General features: G+C 39.7%; 1 protein-coding gene across 1 annotated transcript in view; it reads right to left on the reverse strand.

The window, feature by feature from the left end:
• Positions 1 to 20782, reverse strand: part of CUNH1orf112 (chromosome unknown C1orf112 homolog) — a gene marked incomplete at its 5' end in the record, with an annotated part of 47744 nt that overhangs the window by 6014 nt on the left and 20948 nt on the right. Inside the window, 11 exons of the mRNA XM_015832034.2 lie at positions 4176 to 4289; positions 5518 to 5613; positions 10345 to 10467; positions 11120 to 11305; positions 12219 to 12308; positions 13102 to 13153; positions 13407 to 13489; positions 14085 to 14271; positions 14663 to 14792; positions 15404 to 15552; positions 19405 to 19469. Of these exons, the coding sequence (XP_015687520.2) occupies positions 4176 to 4289; positions 5518 to 5613; positions 10345 to 10467; positions 11120 to 11305; positions 12219 to 12308; positions 13102 to 13153; positions 13407 to 13489; positions 14085 to 14271; positions 14663 to 14792; positions 15404 to 15552; positions 19405 to 19469 (1275 nt within the window). The remainder of the gene's footprint in view (positions 1 to 4175; positions 4290 to 5517; positions 5614 to 10344; positions 10468 to 11119; positions 11306 to 12218; positions 12309 to 13101; positions 13154 to 13406; positions 13490 to 14084; positions 14272 to 14662; positions 14793 to 15403; positions 15553 to 19404; positions 19470 to 20782) is intronic.

Here is a 20782-nt window from a genome sequence, read left to right on the forward strand (position 1 = left end):
TCTATATTAAAGTAGTTATTACAGAGATTGACCTATATAATTCATCTCCAGTTGTAGAATTAAATCACGACAGCAATTGCTTGTAAAAAATGGCATTTCACTCCCTCCAGAACAAACCAACAAACTTGCACTACCATATTGCAGCTGTTAATATGTATTCATGTATACCAAACTATATTCATCAGGGGAGTAAAGAAATGGAAATATCTTACGCATTAATGACTTTTAGTTTAAAATAAATTTAGAATCAAGCCCAGATGAAGTGTTTTCACCAAATTTCTGCCCCTATGAAAAAAAAACTATGTCTATATACCGCGTTTCCCCGAAAATAAGACCGTGTCTTTGTTTTTTTGGGGGGGGGCTCCAAAAGAGACACCAGGTCTTATTTTGGGGGGAGGGGTTGTCTTTTATACTCACTTCCGGCACTGACAGCCCCACCCAGTCAGCCCACTTCTTCTGTGGCCGAAGGAGCAGCTTCATTCTGCAGGTGGGAATGGAGCTCCACCCTGCATTTTGCAGTCAGGCCTTTCTGCAAGACCTCTGCAGCCAACTGAATCCATAGTTCGGTATTCGGTTGCAGTGGCCTTCCAGAAAGGCCTGTGACTGAGAAATGCAGGCCTGGCTGCAGAGGAGGCCGCAGAAGAAGTGGGCTGGCGAGGAGAGGTCCAGCTGCAAGGGCCTCCCCCACCCCAGACTGATTTTTAGGCATGTGCGTTGCCCCAAAAGCGACGTGCATGCCTAATTTTGGGGATAGGGCTTATATTAGGCTTATTTTGGGGATAGGGCTTATATTAGGCCCATCCCAAAAATCAAGCTAGGACTTATTTTAAAGGTAGGTCTTACTTTCAGGGAAACACGGGTAGTATGTTTTCTTTTTTTGTGGCCTAACACTCCTGGACAAATTGATCTCAGCTGCTATACTTTTCAATGTTCCAGTAACTGAAAAGAGAAAAACCAAAGCAACATATTCCTTACTGCCAAATCTGTACCTGAGATTTACCTAGTCTTGCTTATTTTGATACATTTGTAAGAAACCGAAGGTTACTTGCATTGCATTGCAAATTCATCAAAATGGATAACTTGTTATTAAATTTTTTGGTGGGGAAAAATGGTTGTAACTTCTGAAAGACTGAAAGAACTTGTCTACATTTTCTGCTTTGTAAAATAAATGTACCTTTAATTATAAGATTGATTACAAATTGGGGAAGGGGGGTGGGAAGAAATGGGGAGATATGTTTGTATGAACCTGTCACTCTTATTCCAAAGAGATACTGTGTCAAAAACTCAGAATATACCAATTCAGACTATGGTTTTCATTATTGCCACAAAGATAGGTTGTTTCAGACTTCTATGGGAATTCTTACAGCAGGCAATAATCCCTGTATGTAATGAAATAGAACATGTATCTGAGAAAGATTTCCTGATTTTGACTCAATTTATTTTTGCTCTCCACAATGTCATCTTATCACAAATGTCTTTGCATGGTCACACTGCTATATGCTTTTGATGTTGAGCAGATAGGCATTTTGATATACTGATCTCAGATAAGATCTTTAAGGTTGTAGAGTTCTCTTTAGTTCTGAGATATAGGTATCTGCAGAAATATTTCCTATTAACATCAAGAAAATTGCTTCTTTTTGACACTCAAGGTTTGTCTTTGCTATTATGGGCTAAGGCACAGGTCGGCAACCCGCGGCTCCGGAGCTGCATGCGGCTCTTTCAGCCGTCTCCTGCGGCTCCCTGTCCTCAGCCACCATGTACAGTCTGAAAAAAAAAGTGGGACTAAAAAAGTTCAACCCACAAACCCCTTTCCTTCTTTGCACTGCACGTGGTGGCCGGGAGGATTGCTGGAAAGGTGTCCCTGGTAAGGAACCGCGGGTGGCTGCTCTCGGGGTGCCTCTTCCATGCCCGGCGGGTCTCCCCTCGCCCTGCTCCGCCGCTGCCTCTGTTAGTCGGGGGGATCGCCGGGGGTCTCTGTAGCTTCCCCTCTCCGCCTGCGCCTTTCGGCCATCTCATGGGCAGCAGATTCCCCCGCGGCGCCTACCCGGCCTTTCCCTTTCCCTGCCCGGCCTTTCCCTTTCCCTGCCCGGCCTTTCCCTGCGTGGTCCTCTTGGCCATCCTCCCACTGCTGTCGGTCACGCTGAGTGAGGCCGAAGAGGCGGTGGCGGCGAGCGGGCAGCCGCGCCCCTTCGCCGTCCTGCCGCCGCCGCCGGTCGCACTGAGCGAGGCCGAAGACGTGGCGGCGAGCAGGCAGCTGCGCCACTTCGCCGTCCTCCCGCTGCCGCCCTCGGTGCTGCAGGAGGAGACCTTGGGCTGCAAGGGCGGCAGGGCCGGCAGCAAGTCGGGACCCCCTCTCGTCCCCACGGAGGCATTCCCTGTTGCCGGCGCGGCCGCCCATGGTGCACCCGGTCTTGGCGCCCTCCTCTTGCAACGGCGAAGTGGCTGAGGACGCAGCGGGGGTGGCGGCCAGGCCGGGGGCGGCAGGGACCCCCGACGATGCTGCAGTGGCCGCCGCCGGAGCTGCTGCCTCCCGCCCTGCTCTCCCTCCCTGCCCGTTCAGCTAAGGACACGGCGGGGCAGCAGCTGGGCCACGACGACGCCACCTGAGCCGCTGCCTCCCGTCCTGCACTCCCTCCCTGCCCGTTCGGCTGAGGATGCGACGGGGCGGCGGCCGGGCCAGGCGGGGAACCCTGAAGATGCTGCAGTGGCTGCCGCCGCTGGATCACCTGCCTCCCGTCCTGTTCCCCCTCCCCGCCTGTTCGGCTGAGGACGCGGCGGGGCAGCGGCCATGCCATGCCGCCGCCGCCGGAGCCGCTGCCTCCCGTCCTACTCCCCCTCCCCGCCCGTTCGGCGCCGTCTGCCTTTCATTCTCTCTCTCTCCTCACCTGGAGAGAGAGAAAGATAGAGAGAGGAAAGAGAGAGAGGAAAGAGAAAAAGAGAGAAAGAGAAAGAGAGGAAAGAGAGAGAGAGAAAGAGAGAGGAAAGAGAAAAGAGAGGAAAGAGAGGAAAGGGAAAAAGAGAAAGAGAGAGAGAAAGGAAAGAGAGAGAGAAAGAGGGAGAGAAAGAGGAAGAGGAAAGAGAAAGAGGAAAAAGAGAGGGGGAGAGGAAAGAGAGAAAAAGAGGAAAGAGGGAGAGGAAAGAGAAAAAGAGAGGGGGAGAGGAAAGAGAAAAAGGGGAAGGAAAAAAAAGAGAGAAAGAGAGAGAGAAAGAGACAGAGAGAAAGAGAGGAAAGAAAGAGGAAAGAGAAAGAGGAAGGAGAGAGGAAAGAGAGAGGGAGAGAGAAAGAGAGAGGAAAGAGAGAAAGAGGAAAGAGAGGAAAGAGAGAGAAAGAGAGGGAGAGAAAGAGAGAGGAAAGAGAGAGAGGGGGAGAGGAAAGAGAGAAAGGGGGAGAGAAAAGAGAGAAAAAGGAAAGAGGGAAAGAGAGGGAGAGGAAAGAGAGAAAAAGAGGAAAGAAAAAAGAGAGTTTTGTGGTTCCCAGTGTTTTATTTTCGGTGGGAAACGTGTCCAAGTGGCTCTTTGAATGTTTTGGGTTGCCTACCCCTGGGCTAAGGCAAGCATTCTCATTTCATTCAAACTTCTTGTTAAGTAAGTTCTTCCATATAATGTATTACCAGTAAACTAAATTGGCTCCCTCATCTTCCTATTCTGCCAGAACAACTGGTTTGTCCATGCCTTTCTATGGATAGATCTACCCAAACTTTGGCTTGACCTGAAACAATTACTTTATCATTACCAACTAAATAGAGTTAATTTAGATGTCATTTTAAGACATACAGTTTTGTAACTTCAATAATTATAATAGCTCATATTACCTTAATACATGTACATGATGCAGATATAACAAGAGGACAGACTGGTTATCTGTAAATGGTAGCACACTTTCCCTCTCCACTGGAGGTGTACATAACCTCTACATTGATTATTGAAGACTGGGAGGGAATTCTGCCTTCTGTCAAAACATTTCTCAGCTTTAGGACATTTTATCTAAATGTAGATCTGCATGCTTGACTGCATGGAGCTCAAAGAACAATCATTATTCCTCTTTGTATTAATATAGTATTCAGGAGCCAGTGCTGAAAAGTAATATCTCAACTGCTATTCCTTATTTTTACTGTAACAGTTCCAAAGATTACATACAGAAAAGAAAGAACAGAGTGACAGTTTGCTTTATTTACCTGGAAATCTGGAGGAATGATAGGTTTTCCCACTGAAGAAAGAAAATCTAAGACTGCAATCACAACATGATCAGGGGAATTCAATTGCAAAAGGGAACATTGTAGTGAAAGTATCTATGGAGGAAATAAGTATCAAAAATAAAAAAAATGCAGAAAATACATTATACTGAAAAATCTTTGATACTGCTTTTTATGATCAAGATTAAATTTGCTCAGACATTTATCCTTTCTTCCTTTTTATAAGATAAACTGCCTACCTTTAGCTCATGAAGACACTATTGAATATACTATTCAATAAAATAATAAATGAGTGATGAAGCATTCTGAAAAACTCATTTATGTAAGTAGCAGGTCATTTTGGACAGAGTTTATACTTTCTCTCATAACTGAAATAGTCCTGTCACATTCTCACACACATATATTGTTTGATTTGTTCTGATTTTATGCTAACACAGAAATGGAAGTCAATGCCATCAATATATTGTAACACTATACCCATTCAAAATGTGAGCCTAAACTAAAATGGAACAAAATTACAGGTAGTCCTCTGTTAACGACAGCAATTTTATTATTGAATTTCCTTCAATAATGGCACCGTTGAAAAGTACAATGTCATGTGGCTACACCGCTTAGCAACAGCAATTCTGGCAATAATGGTTGCCATCATTAAGCAAATCCTGCACTGTCATTAAGCAAGAAAAGCACATGGCCATATTTGTGACACATGAAACATTAAGATTTAATAAACAAATCAAATGCATAGGAATAGGATGGTGAGTACTATTCCTGGTGATGGTAATTGTGAAAAATTATTTTTAGTCTTAAGAAAAGATGGAGAAACATAGCAGAATTCAAATACCAGAAAAGATGTCACACAGAAGAAAATAAAGATCTGTTCTTTCTTGTTCTAATCCAGAGAGTGGATCATAGAAAAAAAAATTTAGAGGACCGAAGATTCTGATGGCATGTTAGGAAGAACTTTTTAATAGTGAGAGTATTTTGATAGCAGAACCAGTTACCAGAGATAGAGGGCTCATCTTCACTGGTTGCGTTCAAATGTAGGCTAGCTGTCATTTGTCTCAGATGTTTTAATTTGGAGTTATTCATTGAAGAGGGAAATACTAACTTTAGGAAGAATGAAGTAGCTTGGCTTATTTTTTGCAAGACTTCCATAATTTGATAAGGAATGGCAGGAATGTGGCATTTTCACAACCCCATAATTGATACAACCCCAGATTATTTATTTATACATTATGTATATTTAACTAAAACTAGTTTTGAAAAGCAGTACATTAGTCTATTCTGTATGTAAATCAAGACTACCCACCAAATATTTTCTTACCTGAATTAGCAACTGTGGTTCTAATCTTTCAATGAACAGCTGGACAAGTTGAAGTGTCAAGCAAAACGTCTGCTGGAAACAGGCTAGACTGGATATCTTAATTGATAAGAGTAACATTTGGTGTCACCCCAAGCATCCATTTCACTGTTAAACAAGATTCTGGAACTACAGATGCAGTTACTAATATTAATGTCAGCAAGAGATATATATTTTTTTTATTGCAGCAGTCAATTTTATTATTGATCAGCTTATTAAAATCCACATTTTAAAACTTACAGAGCATGTACTCTTCTTGTATAGTGAATTATGAATTAAACTACCTTCTAAATAAGAGGATCCAGTTTTAAAAAATTATTCTCCATTGGCTTCTGAGATTTCAAGGATCATGGTGGTGATATAAGGAGAAAGGCTTAATACACTTGTTTAAGGGCTTATTTCATACAAAATGGAGGAAAAAATATCATGCCACTGAAAACAGTCATTTTGACAAAGAGAAATGGGGGCTGCACAGAACATTTTCTTCTGGCCCACAACAGACATTATTGCAATCACATCTTATATGATGTTTGATTTGTCCTGAGAAGCTATTACAATGAGGTAGAACTACAGGTATTGTAACAAAAAGCAAGAATAAGATGGGCGCAGTAGTGCAGCAGCAGAGAGATCGCGGGGCTCTGCACCCTACGGCCGATTTCTGCCTGTTAGGGGACCCTAAATGGGCCTGAAGTCGCCCTGTAGAGCCAATAAAAAAGGAGGGAAGTCCCGCCAAATGCAGAGAGATGGCGGTCAATCCAATCGGTCCAGGAAAAGCCTTCCAGAAACCAGCAGGAGAAAGGCTAGCTTAACTTCAGAGTCTAGCCCAAGCTACAAGCAGCCGAAGCCCAAAAGCACTATTTTAAGCTGACTGTAAACAACGTGCTTGGAACTGGGTAAGAACAGTGATTTTCTCTCTTCTACTTGATAATTTATTTTCTGTGGGGGAAAAAACAAAACCAAGAAGCAAAAAGCATTCGAAAGTGAGGAGGGGGATCTTTGCCCCACCCTCCTACAGATGGAAGCGGAGAATTAAACCTTTAAGTGGGGACAGAAATATACTGAAATGAAATGAATATGAGACCTAAATCTAGATAAGTTTGAAATTGGTGGAATGTGTTAAGATTTCTTTTTTAAATCATGAAAATAGAAGAAAATAATTGTTTATTTTGAAAACTGGAAAAAAAACTAGTGCTGACATCTAGTGGCGGATGAAAATATAGTAGTTGCTTCAATACAGGAACTGGCAAAGCCCAGGAAAAGATAATTTGTTTTTGGGTGACCTTCAATCTATACAAATAAAAATGTAAATGTTTGTTTGTTCAAAATCTTAAATCTCCTAAAGTTCTTTACCGATTGCTTTGAAATTTTGACACAACGTTGCATTCAAATACGCGCGTGTTTTAATATACCTACTATTACATAGATGTCACACCTGTGACAGGTAAAAACATGCTTTTTTGGAAAAACAGCTTAACCAGACTGAGCCGCAGCAACGCGTGGCCAGGTACAGCTACTATCTTAATAACAGAGAACAGCTGTGACAAAAAGAAAACATTTTGGACTATCCACAAGAGAGAACTATAAACTTTAGAAAAAAAATTGACCTTTCTGGATTACAAATACTTATTAAACTGTGACATTAAAGCTGTCTGTAGAGAAAGGAAAACCCTGATTTTTGGCTATCATGGAAAACCAAAGATCTGCAGAAAGAATATACCAAGAAAAAACAAATACTTTCCAGGAGGAGATATATGCTATGTTGCAACTAATTCAAACAACAATGATCTCAAACCATGAGGAAATTAAAAATAACTTTGAAAATATAAATGAATGCATCTCTAATTTAACTTTACAACAAAAAACTCTCAGAAAATAAAAATAGAGAGTGAGCAGATAAAACAGACAACTGATGAACCAGAGAAGAGCGATTTAAAGATGGAACTTAACGACAGAAGGAAGTATTACTCAATCCAGGTGGAAAAAAACTTACAAGAAATAATGGACATGGAAAACATAATTTATACTTTAAGATCACAAAATAAATCTGAGGACAAGAAAAAAGATTTGACAAAATGGATTACAGAGCTACCAGGAGAACTACATGAACTTAAGAGATAAAAAATGATAAGAGAAATTAAAAGAGAAAGAAAGGAAAAAAAATTCAATGAATATGAAGAGGCAAAACTTTCCTATAAAAACATCTCACCTGATTTGTCTTTTGTATCTACAACAACATCCACAAAACTATGGGAAGACTCTTTGATTCAGAGAAACATATTGATCAGGAAAATTTTCTGGCAAAATAAAAATGGCTAAAGTAAGAATCAAGAAATTAGATGATGGGATCTATCAGAGGGAAATTTGAAAATTAAACATCTGTTTGAATATGGTTAAAGAAATAGAAATATTTTGGATATAAATGAATTTTAGTTTAAGAGGGATGAGCCTCTCAAGTAATATAGTATTTTTCCTTTTTTTCCCCTTTGTGTTTTGTTTTTTGACATGAGAAATATAAAAACGTTGGAATGGTTTATATAAAGGAAATGTTTTAGATACTTAAGTGAAATTGATCTTGAGAAAACTTTGAATGGATAAAATGGTTTGATTAGATCTAAAAGATTACCGTATTTTCCGGCGTATAAGACGACTTTCTAAACCCTGAAAATCTTCTCAAAAGTCGGGGGTCGTCTTATATGCCCAGTCGTCTTATACGCCGGAAAATACGGGTATTCCATTTTATTCCTTTATATAAGCTGAGGACGCGATGGGGGCGGCGGCAGGGAGCCGCTGCCTCCCATCCTTCTCCCCCTCCCTGGACGCGATGGGGGCGGCGGCCGGGAGCTGTTACCTCCCATCCTGCTCCCCCTCCCCGCCCGTTCAGCTGAGGACGCGGCAGCCAGGCTGGGGGCGGCGTGGACTCCCGACGATGCTGCAGTGGCCGCTGCTGTGCCACCGCCACTGGAGCCGCTGCCTCCCGTCCTGCTCCCCCTCCCCGCCCATTCGGCTGAGGACGCGGCGGCCAGGCTGGGGGCAGCGTGGACTCCCGACGATGCTGCAGTGGCCGCTGCTGTGCCGCCGCCGCCACTGGAGCCGCTGCCTCCCGTCCTGCTCCCTCTCCCCGCCCGTTCGGGGCTGTCTGCCTTTCATTCTCTCTCTCTCCTAACCTGGAGGGAGAGGGAGAGAAAGAGGAAAGAAAGAGAAGAGAAAGAGGAAAGAGAAAGAGAAGAGAGAGAGAGAAAGAGGAAAGAGAAAGAGAGAAAGAGGAAAGAGAGAGAGGAAAGAGAAAGAGGAAAGAAAGAGAAGAGAAAGAGAGAAAGAGAGAGGAAAGAGGGAAAGAGAAAGAGAGGAAAGAGAAGAGAAAGGGAAAGAGAGGAAAGAGAGAGAAAGTTAGAGGAAAGAGAGAAAGAGGAAAAAGAAAGAGGAAAGAGAGAGAAAGAGAAAGAGAAGAGAGAGGAAAGAGGAAAGAGAAAGGAAAGAGAAAAAGAGAGGAAAGGGAGAGAAGGAGAGGAAAGAGAGAGAAAGAGAGGAAAGAGAGAAAGAAAGAGAGGGGGAGAGGAAAGAGAGAAAATGAGGAAAGAGAAAAAAGATTGAGAAAAGAGAGAGGAAAGAAAGGAAAGAGAAGAGAAAGAGAGGAAAGAGAAAGAGAGGAAAGAGAAAGAGGAAAGAGAGACAGAGGAAAGAGAGAGAAAGTTAGAGGAAAGAGAGAAAGAGGAAAGAGAAAGAGAGGAAAGAAAGGAAAGAGAGAGGAAAGAGAGACAGAGAGAGACCCTTTTGACATCTAAAATGAAGATAACACTGCATATATCCTTTTTTACCTTTATTTTATATATACACACACAAACATACACACACACATATCATAAAGGTAAAAAAGTATATATGCAGTCTTATCTTCATTTTAGATATCAAAAGGGTTTTGCGGCTCCCAGTGTTTTGTTTTCGGTGGGAAACGTGTCCAAGTGGCTCTTTGAGTGTTTTGGGTTGCCTACCCCTGATATAGGCCAAACTCTATATTTTAACTGGAAAAGTTGGTGGTCGTCTTATACGCCCAGTCGTCTTATATGCCGGAAAATACGGTAGATAATTGATTTATTTAAATGGAACACTTAAAGATTAAACATATGCTTAAATATGGTTAAAAAGAAGAGAAAAATTCTGGATATAAATGTACATTATAAGAAGGATATGTATTTTAAGTAGTATACTATCTTCTTATTTTTTTTTCTTTTTTTAAGATATGAGAAATGTAAAAGTGTTGGGATGGCCTGTGTGAGGAAAAAGACTTAAATACTTAAGTGTAATGAAAATCTTAACCAGTAAGAATGTTTTGAATATTGTGGGGAAAACAAATTTAAATAAGAATTTTAAACAGGATCTATGATAAGGCAATCAAGATGATTAGTTAGAGAAGAAGTTTTATATCAATGTGGTTATTATTTGCAGAAATATTAGAAAAGTGTCTATATTTAATTGTTATTTACCCAAATAATAAGAATTGTATTAATTCAAGGATGGCAAAAGAGAACATTTTTGGAAGAAGAGAACATCAAACAAAGCTATTATGTGGACTATAGAATTATAGAAACTAATTGTTATTGTTTTTTAAATATAAACCGAGACAACACGATGTTTACCAAATATTAAGGTGATTATGCACAAAAATAAAACATATTTTTAAAAAAAGAATAAGATGGAATATGATTTCCATTTCCTTAGCAAAAAAAAATTGTATACCCCCCTCATTACATCTAAAGAAGTCAAGCAAATGCAGCTGAAATTAACATTCTTTACCTGCGTAGCTGGCAGATGAACTGCAATTTGGCTAAGAGCTTCTACCAGTGCTGCTTGGTCTTCTTCCTCCAGGGTCTCCCTAGCACTCTGGCACATAGACAGCAAGGCTGAGAGAGCCATGTTCTAGCAACCAAGGAAAGAATTTAAGAAGACAGAAATAATGTAGGAGTCTTCCTGCAACAGAACAGCTCCTCCAGAATGGGGTTCTAATGAAATTATCTTCCAAGATTAAATGCCTGGTGCAGTGCTTCTCAATCTCAGCAACTTTTAAGATGTCTGGACTTCCAACTGCCTGGGGAATTCTGGAGTTAAAAGCCACACTTCCTAAAGTTGCTAAGATTGAGAAGCACTGGCCTAGTACAAGAACTTAAAGAGAGGTTTAGAGGCTATAAGAAGCAAAATTAAAGTAAATCAATTATATTGATTTTTTGTTGGAATATTCTGTTCTCTAAAAGCAGCAGAAGATTTCTGTTTGCTCTGTTTTTTTTCTGCAACCACAGAGAAAAATAGCTAACTGCACTCTCTTTTCAAATGATAGCTTTGTAATTCAGAAGTCTCCATCCTTCATGGAGATTCACTGTAGTAGATGGTGCTGGATACAATCGGGCCACTCCTCTTGTAAAGCCAGAAAACACTATACCTCATTTATGAAAATATTGGTCTATCTGTCTATATATGTAGGCTTCTCAGAAAAGATAGGAACTAAGGAAGACAAAATAATCCCCATGAGTTGTTAATTCATAAAAAGAATTCTTTGATTCACGCTTTTTCTTACCACTTGTGGAAGTTCATTCAATGACTTTTCACTATTCATCCATTCCTGACATTGCACAAGTCCTGCCACAAAAAGTTCATGAGCAACCTGCTGCCTGTGCAACGGTAACAGAGCCTGGAGAGAAAGATGCTGCCACAGTAGTAGGTTTTCAGAAACTTTTGGAGGAAACCTTTGGGTGAATCTTAACTATAGAGAAATAAAAACAAAAGCATAGGATAAGGGCTATATGAAAGTAGAAAAAAATTCAACAGTTTACTCTTCCAGGATATGACTTGCTCTTTCTTTCAAAGATTAAAAATCTACCCATAACAATAAGTCTAAAATGTATTTATACTTTTAATGCTAAAAGAAAAGGCTATAAACTTCAGTCAGTACTGTTAGATGCTCTGAGGAATGCAACTATTCACAACCTTTGCACAGTGATTTTCTGGAGTCACGTTCAACTATTCCTCTTCTCATACAGATACAAGCAAGACTCTTTCCGAAGCCTCCAGTGTCACTTGCAGGCTATCATCATTTGTAAGCTGTTTACCAAATATAGAAACCCAAAGGGGTGGGTGGATCTGCCTAGTTTTCAGAAGAGGGGTTTTTTTGTTTTGTTTTGTGAGAAGGGTTCTGATTTTTAAGGTATGCAAAACCCATTTGGGGACTTACAATATTTCCATGTGTTGGTTGTCTCCAAATGATGGGAATTGTGACACTAATTTCAGTAATGACAGGAGCCCTGGGAACTGCGCAGAGACTACTGTCACCCTGCTCTAAAATATTCTAAATGACATCATGAGTAGCCAACAAAGGGCCCATGATAGAAACAAGGAGGTCACAATGAGGAACATTGAAAGATATTTCTAGCCATCTTAAATATTTCATACCAGGTAGAAAAGTAATTGATAGTCAAATTAAAGGGAAAGAAAATCTTTCTTTTTCATTCCATGTTATAATTAAGGATCAGAAATAAACTGTCCTGCAATAATGAGCAAGTATATTTTACCATTCATTGCAGACGAACAAAAAACTGATTCATGTTAGCTAGTGAGTTGATATTTACATTGAAGAAAGCTCATTATTTATAAGCTGACCCACATCAGGAGAGACTTGCCTGGTGATCCGGGGCCATCAGAAAGAGCAAACGTCGTAATAGCACCCCTAAGAGAGAAACTTGATAACATTCAGCAGGACAAGCTTTTACCTAAATTTGGATACAAAACAGATGGTTTTTAAATGAAACAATATTCAATCAATTTCATCTGAATGTTCAGAATCTGCACCTATGCACATATTGGCCTAATTTTAGGCAGCAATTAATCCATCATCATAATTATCTCTTTAACATTTATAGACTCGTAATCAGAAATGCAGAACGTCTGCCATAAAGACTATCTAGCCTAACTAACCAATATCCCTTTCAGATCAACCACTTCAAATGCATTTATTTTGTTTTTATACGTAGAAACTAAAATTTCTTCTTATTCAGAAGTTTAATATCAGAGCAGACAAAAGACAAGAAATGGCTTAGTAAGTCCCCTGACAGCTTAAGTAAAAATACCAAATGCATTTAAGAAAAAATGCCTACCAAAGTTAATCACAACTGAGCACTCCAAAAGCCTTTCTTCCAAGTAGCAACATTTCAGGGAAAGAGCCCCCAAAAGAAACACTGGCTTGGCCAGGAATACAGCTTTAAGTAATTTGAAAGCACTCTGCTTAGATATGTTCCCAGCATCACCAGTGCAGTAATCAGTTTGACTATTTTTTCTTTACTCCTATTTTTCTAAATTACAAAACCACCATTTTCCACTTTGTATATAAGCAAGTCAGGCAAAGGAGGGGGGAAATTAGCATTTTCCTATATTATAAAATAACATTTTCCAAAGTATCAAAACTCTGAAATTAGACCATTTAAACTTCACATTGTTCTTTGCCTGACTTTACTATTTTTGCTCTGTTCAAATTAGCTTTTTATAAGAAAACCAAATGCTGCTTACTACATGTGCTATTATGAATGCATGATGTGCACACAGGTCTTCTGTTCCATACCTAGAAGATGAGAAAGACAGCAAGATTATTATATAAATTCAGGACCAACCAATTGCTATTACTCTGGAATGATCTTTCAGTAGGAACATTTGAACTCAAATTGTTATTTAGTTCTAAGCAAGCACATTTTTATCCTGAATGGAAGAAAATGGAATAACCTTCTTGATTTTCAAATGTAAAGGATAAGTAGATAAGCAGCTCTTGTGTCACTCTTTGTTGTACACTTCACCCTTCAGCACACCTTTGATCTTACCGGACAAGGAAGCACCAGACATCCATAGCTAGGAGAGCCATGATCATATTTGGACCTAGTACGGTTTCCAGCAGAGAAGATTCCTAAACATTAAATAGATAACAAACAGACACAGAGAAATAAAAAGTTGTTTTTTTAATTGTCATCCCATAATCAGTAAAGGGAAAAGGTAGACTCTCAGCCAAATAGAACTATAGAAAAATGGTTTAGGATTTGACTAGCAGTTTTGAGCATATTTTGAAATTATATATAATAATTGTTGCATTAAGAAATCATGATTTTATTTGGGAGAAAGACTAGACTTCTGGCCATGTATATCACATTATTACCATCAAATAACACAAGGCTACAATATGAAATGTTAGCCTTAGAGAAGATATATTCTGAGGAAGGTGTTAGTGTGATAAATAATTAATAATTTACCTGGATCAGGGACAATGGAGAAATAGATGGAGGAAACAGCGACAATGCACTGAAAAGTTGAAGCTAATAAGAGCTCAATTTTAATAATGATAATATAACATGTGATGTGTGCATTTTTTATTTTTAAATCACAATTATTAATTGTACTAGTGTAATCCATATTAGTGAAGCATGATCTATCCAAATCTCCCAAAATAAATGCCTGATTTAAACATTCAAACACTCTTCCAAGTTAAGAGTTGCAATATTCCTTACCAGTAAACGGAAATGTGACACTGAGAGGGATGTTATAAAGGTACACAAGTGGATGCAAACATAGTGGTAAAAGGTGAAAGGGCCCTTAGTTTGCTCCGTCTCTCTTGCTCTTTGCAAGAAGAGAGGAAGGGAGAGCTCACTAGAGCACTCCTGAAGACTTAGCAGTAGGGCTGCAAACAAGGGCAACCTGTGAAGAAACAGAATAGAAGAGTTCATGCTCTACAAAGATCCTTGGTACTCATCCTCACACATCACTAAAACAAATAGAGACTTAAGCATATTATTAATCACTAGATTTCTGGAAAAAACAAACTCAAGGATGACACCAATTATATAGGTCAAATATAAGTTAGTATGTCATCGTTAGTATTGTAAATAAATTCAATTTAAAACTCAATGTTGAATTCCACTTGTTTCATTAAAACCAAATACAACATTTCCTTCACTAAAACAATGTAATCTGTTTTCATAAAGCAAGTTCAGGATGTAGCAAGGTCTTGGCTTATCAGCAGAAAATAATCAGGCTCACATACATCCACACATGCCAACACAGATTCATGGCAGTAGCAAGAAAGTACCTGGGAATCTCTTCTGGGAGCTGACTTTCTCTGTTCCACAGAGCCTGCACATCCTGGGACTGGGACGGTAACATGTCCATTATAGAAAGAAGAAGCTGACACTGTGGAAAATGCAGCTCAGGAGAGAGAGCTGAAGTTTGGAAAAGGAGACAGCAAATGCATTTTGGTTAAATAAATAACAAAGCAAATACATATTTTTATTGACTTCTCAAGTTTGACAAGTCTAACAAATCCACAAAAATGTACAACCCTAGAAATACTAGAATTTATATCTTGATAGTGCATGGAACTAAAATTTGTAATGCCAATCTAAACTATCTTACTAGGAAACCTATCTTTTTAAAATATTTGCTGTTGGTTTTCCAAAAGTTTAAACTGCATTTTCTTTATTTCCTGTTTTGGTAGTTAATCTCAGTTATAATTAGCAGTTTGAAGAGTTAGAACCAATCATGATTACTCATGCTTGAGTTATGATGTACCTAAAAAAGTAAAGAAATCAGATGCAGCTGACATATTTCTTACTTTGTTCTTGTATGAAAATCCCATTAGCTACAATAAGAAAATAAAAGAAATTGAATTAAGCAGGTTATGGCTACATTTGATTTGAAAATGCATGCAATACTGTTGCAGTAAGTCTATATTCTACAAGAGACGGGTAAGTAAAAGAGCCTTTGTATACACAGTAATATTTCTTTGTGGCAACTTAATATACTGGAGCACAGTCAGGACTTTTAAACCTACCTGAAGTTTTACTTAACACAACTTCTACAAAAGGCCTAAAGGAAAGTAACGGGAGGAGGAGAGAATCCAGTGACATTAGGAATCCCCTGGCTATTTCATCCTGATGAGCCTCGGAAATCACAAGAGCATGAAGACTTGGTGGAAACTTACTGTTGAAAAAGAATGCAGAAAGTCTCATTGCTGTATGCCTTATGCAAATCTCATTTCTTATACAGTACTTAACATGCCCTTAACTACTGAGATATAATATTAAATATTAAAAATGAACTTTTAGGATTCAAAACAGTACAAAGCAGGGCCATTTAAAAATGTTCAAATATCTTATTCCCAAATGATTTGAAGTTCAAAGGTTACATTTAGCACTTCAGAAAGACTTTATAAGATAACCAATATACTGTAAGGCATAAGCTATTGTGAGCTAGTTTAATCAACACATATGGAAGGGCCTGATTGATGTAAGATAATGCTCCCATTTCTCTAATACAACATGCTGAGATGAGGCAAACTGAGTGAGGCAAACTGAGGTAGTTCACAAAATCCTATTTACAAAATTGTTAGTCTTAAAAAGTACAGGTAGTCCTCGACTTGCAACAATTGGGCCCAAACTTTCTGTTGCTAAGAGAGTTTTGCCCCATTTTACGAGCTTTCTTGCCACAGTTTTGAAGGGAATCGCCAGAGTTCTTAAGTTAATAACCCAGTTAAGTGAATCTGTCTTCCCCATTGATTTTGCTTCTCAGAAGATTGCAAAAGGGGATCACATGACCCTGGGACACTGCAACTGTCATAAATATGAGTCAATTGCCATGAATTTTAATCATGTGACCATGGGGATGCTGCAACAGTTGTAAGTGTGAAAAAGACATAAATCACTTTTTTCAGTGCTGTTGTAACTTTGAATGGTCACTAAACAAATGATTGTAAGTCAAGGACTACCTGTGTTACTAGACCATTTCTGATTATTGACATCTGCAGACTAAAATGGTTCTCCTCCTACAAATTCAGCATTTCCTGATCACTAATGAATTCTTTCTTGTTTTGATTTGGCATACAAAAAGTACTGAACTGCAATCTCCCATTATTTCATGTAGAAATTAAAGTTTTATGTAGGGTCTAGACAGTTCAGGAATCCATTGGTCCAGGAATCAAATGGCTTCTTTCCATACTGTACTGTAAAGGATCTAAACCTTTGTTAGATTTATGTCCCTTCTTTTCTCAAAAAACTAAAGATGTACAAAGCACTCCCTCCTACATTTTACTTTTTTCTAGAAGTGAGACTGATATTGGATTACCATCACATCCTGAAGCATCTTGCTCAATAGTTTTTAATTAAGAAACTGTATAGAAATAAAAAAATCTGGTACAAATTTCTTGGGGATGATCAATTGCCATGAGAGAATAGATAGATTTCTGCTAATAGCAGGAGGGATTTCACAGTCTTTAGTAGCAAACAAAAGGTCAAGCATCAAATTTTTAAAAGGTTGTATTCAAGTAATGCTGAAGTCAATCAATCAATCAGAATAGACCTGGAAGGGACTTTGAAGGTCTTCTAGTCCAACCCCCTACTCAAGCAGCAGACCCTATACTATTTCAGATAGATGGCTGTCCAGTCTTTTCTTAAAAACTTCCAGTGATGAAACACCTTACAACTTCTGAAGGCAAGCTGTTCCACTGGTTAATTGTCCTCACTGTTAGGAAGTTTCTCCTTAATTCCAGATGGCTTCTCTCCTTGATTAGTTTTTATCCGTTGTTTCTTGTCTTGCCTTCTGGTGGTTTGCAGAATAAGTTGACCCCCTCCTCTTTGTGGCAGCCCCTCAAATACTGGAATACTGCTATCATGTCACCCCCTAGTCCTTCTTTTCTCTAGACTGGTCATACCCAATTCCTGCAACCATTCTTCATATGTTTTAGTCTCCAGGTCTTTAATTATCTTTGTTGCTTTTCTCTGAACTCTTTCCAGAATCTCAATATCTTTTTTTCCAATGTGATGAGCAAAACTGGATGCAGTATTTCAGGTGTGCTCTTACTATGGATTTATAAAGTGGTTCTAACACTTCATGTGATTTTGATTCTATGCTTCTGTTTATGCAACCAAGGATTGTATTAGCCTTTTTGATTGCTGCCACACACTGCTGGCTCATGTTTAAGTGATCATCCACTAGGACTCCAAGGTCCCTCCCATAGTTATTGTTTTTGAGTCAGGTTTTGTCTAATCTGTACTTGTACCTTTGATTTTTCCTGCCTAGGTGTAAAACCTTGCTTTTCTCCACATTACATTTCATGTTGTTGGATAGGCCCATTGTTCAAGTCTATCAAGATCCTTTTGGATCCTGAACTTGTCTTCTGGGGTGTTGGCTATTCCTGTCAGCTTAGTGTCATCTGCAAATTTGATGAGTTCCCCTTCTATTCCCTCATCTAATTCATTTCTGAAGATATTGTAGAGTACTGGGCCTAAGAGGGAACCTTGAGGTACCCCACTGCTTATTTACTCCATGTAGATGTAGTACCATTAAGGATTACTCATTGAGTATGGTTTGTCAGCCAGTTACAAATCCATCTGGTGGTGATGGTGTCTATCCCAATTTTTTCTAGTTTACCAAGAAATAGGTTGTGGTCTACTTTGAGACCACAACCTACTTCTTGGTAAACTAGAACAGGGCTTTTCAACCGGTGGTACACGTACCACCTGTGGTACATTAGCATGTGGCAGGTGGTACGCAGCCCTGCCCAGCCAAGTGTAGTGGGGGAGGGAACGACCCAACACAGGCAAAGACTTATTGTGAGAGAGTCCTCTGGAGCTGCAGAGTGGCTGGGCCAAGGCAAAGGCTCCAGGCTCACTTCTGGCTCACCCAGAAAAAAAAGGAGGGGGAGGGGGCGGAGACAGGAGAGGCTATAAAAGGAAGCAGTTTGGGCGGGAGAGGGAGAAAAAAAGCAGCAGCCTTGGGAGGAGGCGGAGTCAGCTCTAGCTGTACTGAAGGGAAAGGAGGAGGAGGAGGAGGGTGGGGAGAGGAAAGGAGATCAAGCAGGCCGACCATGAGCCGATCTACAACTGCTGTGGCAGCCACCTGTGCTGGCAGCAGCAAACAAGCAAGAAATGCAGTGAGGGAGGGGTCGCCCTCCACGAGGAATGAAAAAAGGCAGCAATGAAGAAAGGCAGCATTGGCTGGAGGTGAGGCACGGAGANGGGGAGGTTGCCTTAGCCAGCAGCCAGTACTTATTTACATTTTTTTTCTTCCTTAAGTGCCGGCTGTGTTCCTTAACTTTCCTTTCTAGTCAGTAGCTAATTCTTAAAGGGGAATGTGCCTTTTTAAGCTAGTTCCCTCTTTTCTGTCTCTGGAGGCTTTTCCTTGTTTGATGAATATATGGAAGAGGAAAAATATGGCATGGGTTTTTTTTTCAAATTCTTCCTTCAGAAGGAGATGGGAATGAGAAAGAGGGAGGCAGGGAGGGAGGGAAGGAAGTCCCGCCTTAGCACTTGGCTACCAGCAGCCCTGCCATTGACTTTGCTTGTCAAAAGGTTGCAAAAGGGGATCACATGACCCTGGGACACTGTGACCATCATAAATATGAATCAGTTGCCAAGCATCCAAATATAAATCACATGACCTGGGTATGCTGCAATGGTCATAAGTGTGAAAAATGGTCATAAGTCATTTCAGTGCAATTACAACTTTGAACAGGTTTTTTTTTTGGTCATCAAGTTTTTGACACCTTGCTAGGTGGTACTCGAATATTGCCATATCCTAAAAGTGGTACAGTCGGTGAAAAGGTTGAAAAGCCCTGATGTAAGGCATATAACTCAATATACTCAGCACTGGACTTTAATTTATGTGGCTCATTTCTTGAATATCAAAAATTCAAAAATAATAACTTTGTAATTCCAAATTTAAAAATCATACCTGGAAAATAGCTTTTAAATTAGTTCCAAATTGAAACCCAGAAAATATGGATAGAGGGAGCATTCTATAGTAAGGTCAAATAGTTATTAGCTATGTTTCATTTACCTGTATATTTGAAGATATGTCTGGTGAAGCTGATAGCAAGAATCTACCAGGAATGAAGTGAACTCCTGTAAAGCAAACGGCGTTAAACAGTGTTAAATACAAATGCCAAAAACTCCAAAACCACAAAGAGGAGATACTAAGCAACAGTAAACTGGAATCAGAGGCCAAGAGTCCAGATAGGGTTGTGCTCTCTCTAGAATCTACAGATTGGGAATGCTCTTTAATCCTCAGCTGTGCTGGTACATGTGATGAAAAATCTATTATGCTAGTAACTAGTATGCTACTTCCTGAGTCGTTCAAATTTAGCAAATTTTATCTATAACCCAATCACACTCCATCTCAGCTGTTGCAATGTATGCTACTAAGAGCCAACCTTGAAAAGTACTGCAAAGTTCAGCTGGCTCAAAACATGGTATAGCTAGGTATAAACTAGCACAAGATAGAAGAGTCAAAGGTGCCTATACTGAAATATCTGCGAGGTAACTCATTGCTTTCCAAGTAATTATTTAGAATAGGGGTGTCAAACTGGCACCCCACGGGCCAGATGCGTCACACGCAGGCAATTCCGCATCTCCGCAAAGGCAAAAGGTCACAATACGTTATGTCACGTGACATGATCGAGTTTGACACCCGTGGTTTAGAATATTAGTGCTAACTTTTAAAAACCCAACTGGCTTAGGGACTGACTAGCTACGGGAACCATTTCTCTAATACAAGAGTGTCAAACTGCCGGCCCGCAGGCTGGACACATCACCAGGAAATCGCGCCCACCCCATTGCCGGCAATGGAAAAAAAACTCCAATACGTCGTGCAACATCACGAGTTTGACATGTCTGCTCTAATATATCTACTTAGATATTGAACTATCCATTCTTTCTCTCAGAGTCCGTTTCTCTGGGACAGAGGAGAGGGCCTTGCTCCTGGCATTGCTCCCAGATTGTGGGCTACATTACCATAGAAGTTATTTTGCTCTCCCATTCTCTTTTGCCAGGGCTTTATTTAATTAATTGATGAATTAATAAGAATTATTTTTTGTACTTTTAATTTGACTAGCTGCCTTTAGTAGCAAAAGATAGGATATAAGTCACATGCATAATTACAAATAATACACTGATTTAAAACTATGAATTTTAAATTTTGTTATCCTGCACAGTCTTGAGGGTTACACATAGTTCTGGCAAGGCAATGGAGAGACTTGCACATTAAATTAAAGATTCAGAAATCAAATGAAGTTTTCTTTTCTGTAATTGAGTAGTCTGTTGGTGCATCACTGTCATTGTAGCTTGACAGCATCTCTGTTAAATGACAGGACTGCATTCACTGTTGGGGGCCAAATGATATGCAAGCTCTCCTGGAAGCATTTTAAAGTTGAGAAATG

Source organism: Protobothrops mucrosquamatus, unplaced genomic scaffold, assembly GCF_001527695.2.
Source record: "Protobothrops mucrosquamatus isolate PMUCROS unplaced genomic scaffold, P.Mucros_1.0 scaffold_294, whole genome shotgun sequence".
Classification (NCBI taxonomy): domain Eukaryota; kingdom Metazoa; phylum Chordata; class Lepidosauria; order Squamata; family Viperidae; genus Protobothrops; species Protobothrops mucrosquamatus.